The sequence below is a fragment of the Notothenia coriiceps genome, unplaced genomic scaffold (assembly GCF_000735185.1).
Source record: "Notothenia coriiceps isolate Sejong01 unplaced genomic scaffold, NC01 NC01_scaffold00020627, whole genome shotgun sequence".
Classification (NCBI taxonomy): Eukaryota; Metazoa; Chordata; class Actinopteri; order Perciformes; family Nototheniidae; genus Notothenia; species Notothenia coriiceps.
In genome coordinates this window covers 5194-6265 of record NW_011353328.1, presented here as the reverse complement: position 1 = coordinate 6265, position 1072 = coordinate 5194, and the positions used below count along the sequence as shown (strand labels likewise).

At 50.8% G+C, this 1072-nt stretch overlaps 1 protein-coding gene across 1 annotated transcript in view; it reads right to left on the bottom strand.

Annotated features, from left to right (window-relative positions):
- Positions 1-404, bottom strand: part of LOC104952844 (contactin-associated protein-like 5) — a gene marked incomplete at its 5' end in the record, with an annotated part of 13889 nt that extends 13485 nt beyond the window's left edge. Inside the window, one exon of the mRNA XM_010779757.1 lies at positions 65-404. Coding sequence (XP_010778059.1) covers positions 65-404 — 340 coding nt within the window. The remainder of the gene's footprint in view (positions 1-64) is intronic.
- Between the last annotated feature and the right edge of the window lie 668 nt (positions 405-1072).

Below are 1072 nucleotides of genomic sequence, written 5' to 3'. Positions count from 1 at the left end.
GAATTTCCATGACTTTTCCAGGTTTTTAATGACCGTACGAACCCTGACATATATGTGTGTGTACCTGTGTGGCAGAAGGCTCCAGTGTGCGCCGACAGGCCGCAGTCGCAGTGGAAGCCGCTGGCTCTCTCCACACAGCGGCCCTGGTTCTGGCAGAGCGAGCCGTAGCTGCTGCAGTGACCCGGGCAGCCGGGCCGGACCCCGGGGGTGATCTCCGCCCGCTCCTCCAGGTCCAGGGGGACGCCGTTCAGCTGCAGGGAGCGGATACAACCCCGGAAGCCCTTCTGCCTGGACGCTGTGCCTCCTGAGAAACACACTGAATAAACATCCATCCATCCTCCAACACATCTGGGAGCTTGTCCATCATTCGACCAAACATCGTGTCTGATCCCACCCACGTTCAGCTGATAGAAGAATCAGGGTTCACAAGGGCAGCCTGAGCACTCATATCATATAAATGGTAAATGGACTGTACTTATACAGAGCTTCATCCAGTCTTTAAGACCCCTCAAAGCACTTTACATACTACATGTCGTTCACCCATTCATACAGAGCAGTGTCGCCCTATATGTGGAGATATCAAATGTCTAAAATGTGACATCATCATATCATCAGCAATCAGTGTCATGGCATATAGGAACCAAAGCTAGCACTGGGAGAACAAATCCCCAGTGTCTGTCCTCTTTGTCCCGGCCTTTCATTCATTTCTCTGAGTGTTGACAGGTCAGTCTGTTTCCTCTCTCTTTAGTTCTTCATTTCTCCTCCTCCTGTCATCCACAGCAGATCCCCCCCTCGCCTCTGCTCCCCCAGAAGCTCCACGCTGTCAACTCTCTTCTCGTGAAGTGACACGACGATGAAACAGCAATGAGGCAACAAGGTGGAAAACTGAATCGGGGACAAAAGTTTCATCAGCTGCCCGTCTGTCTGACGCCGCTGGATGATGCAGCATATGCTCACTTTAGTGTTTAATACTTCAGCAAGAACAGATCAAACTCTGCATTCAACATCTCTCCATGAACACGGTCACATTTTGTTTGCTTACTTCAGACAAGCTCCCACTTCTGCAAAGATC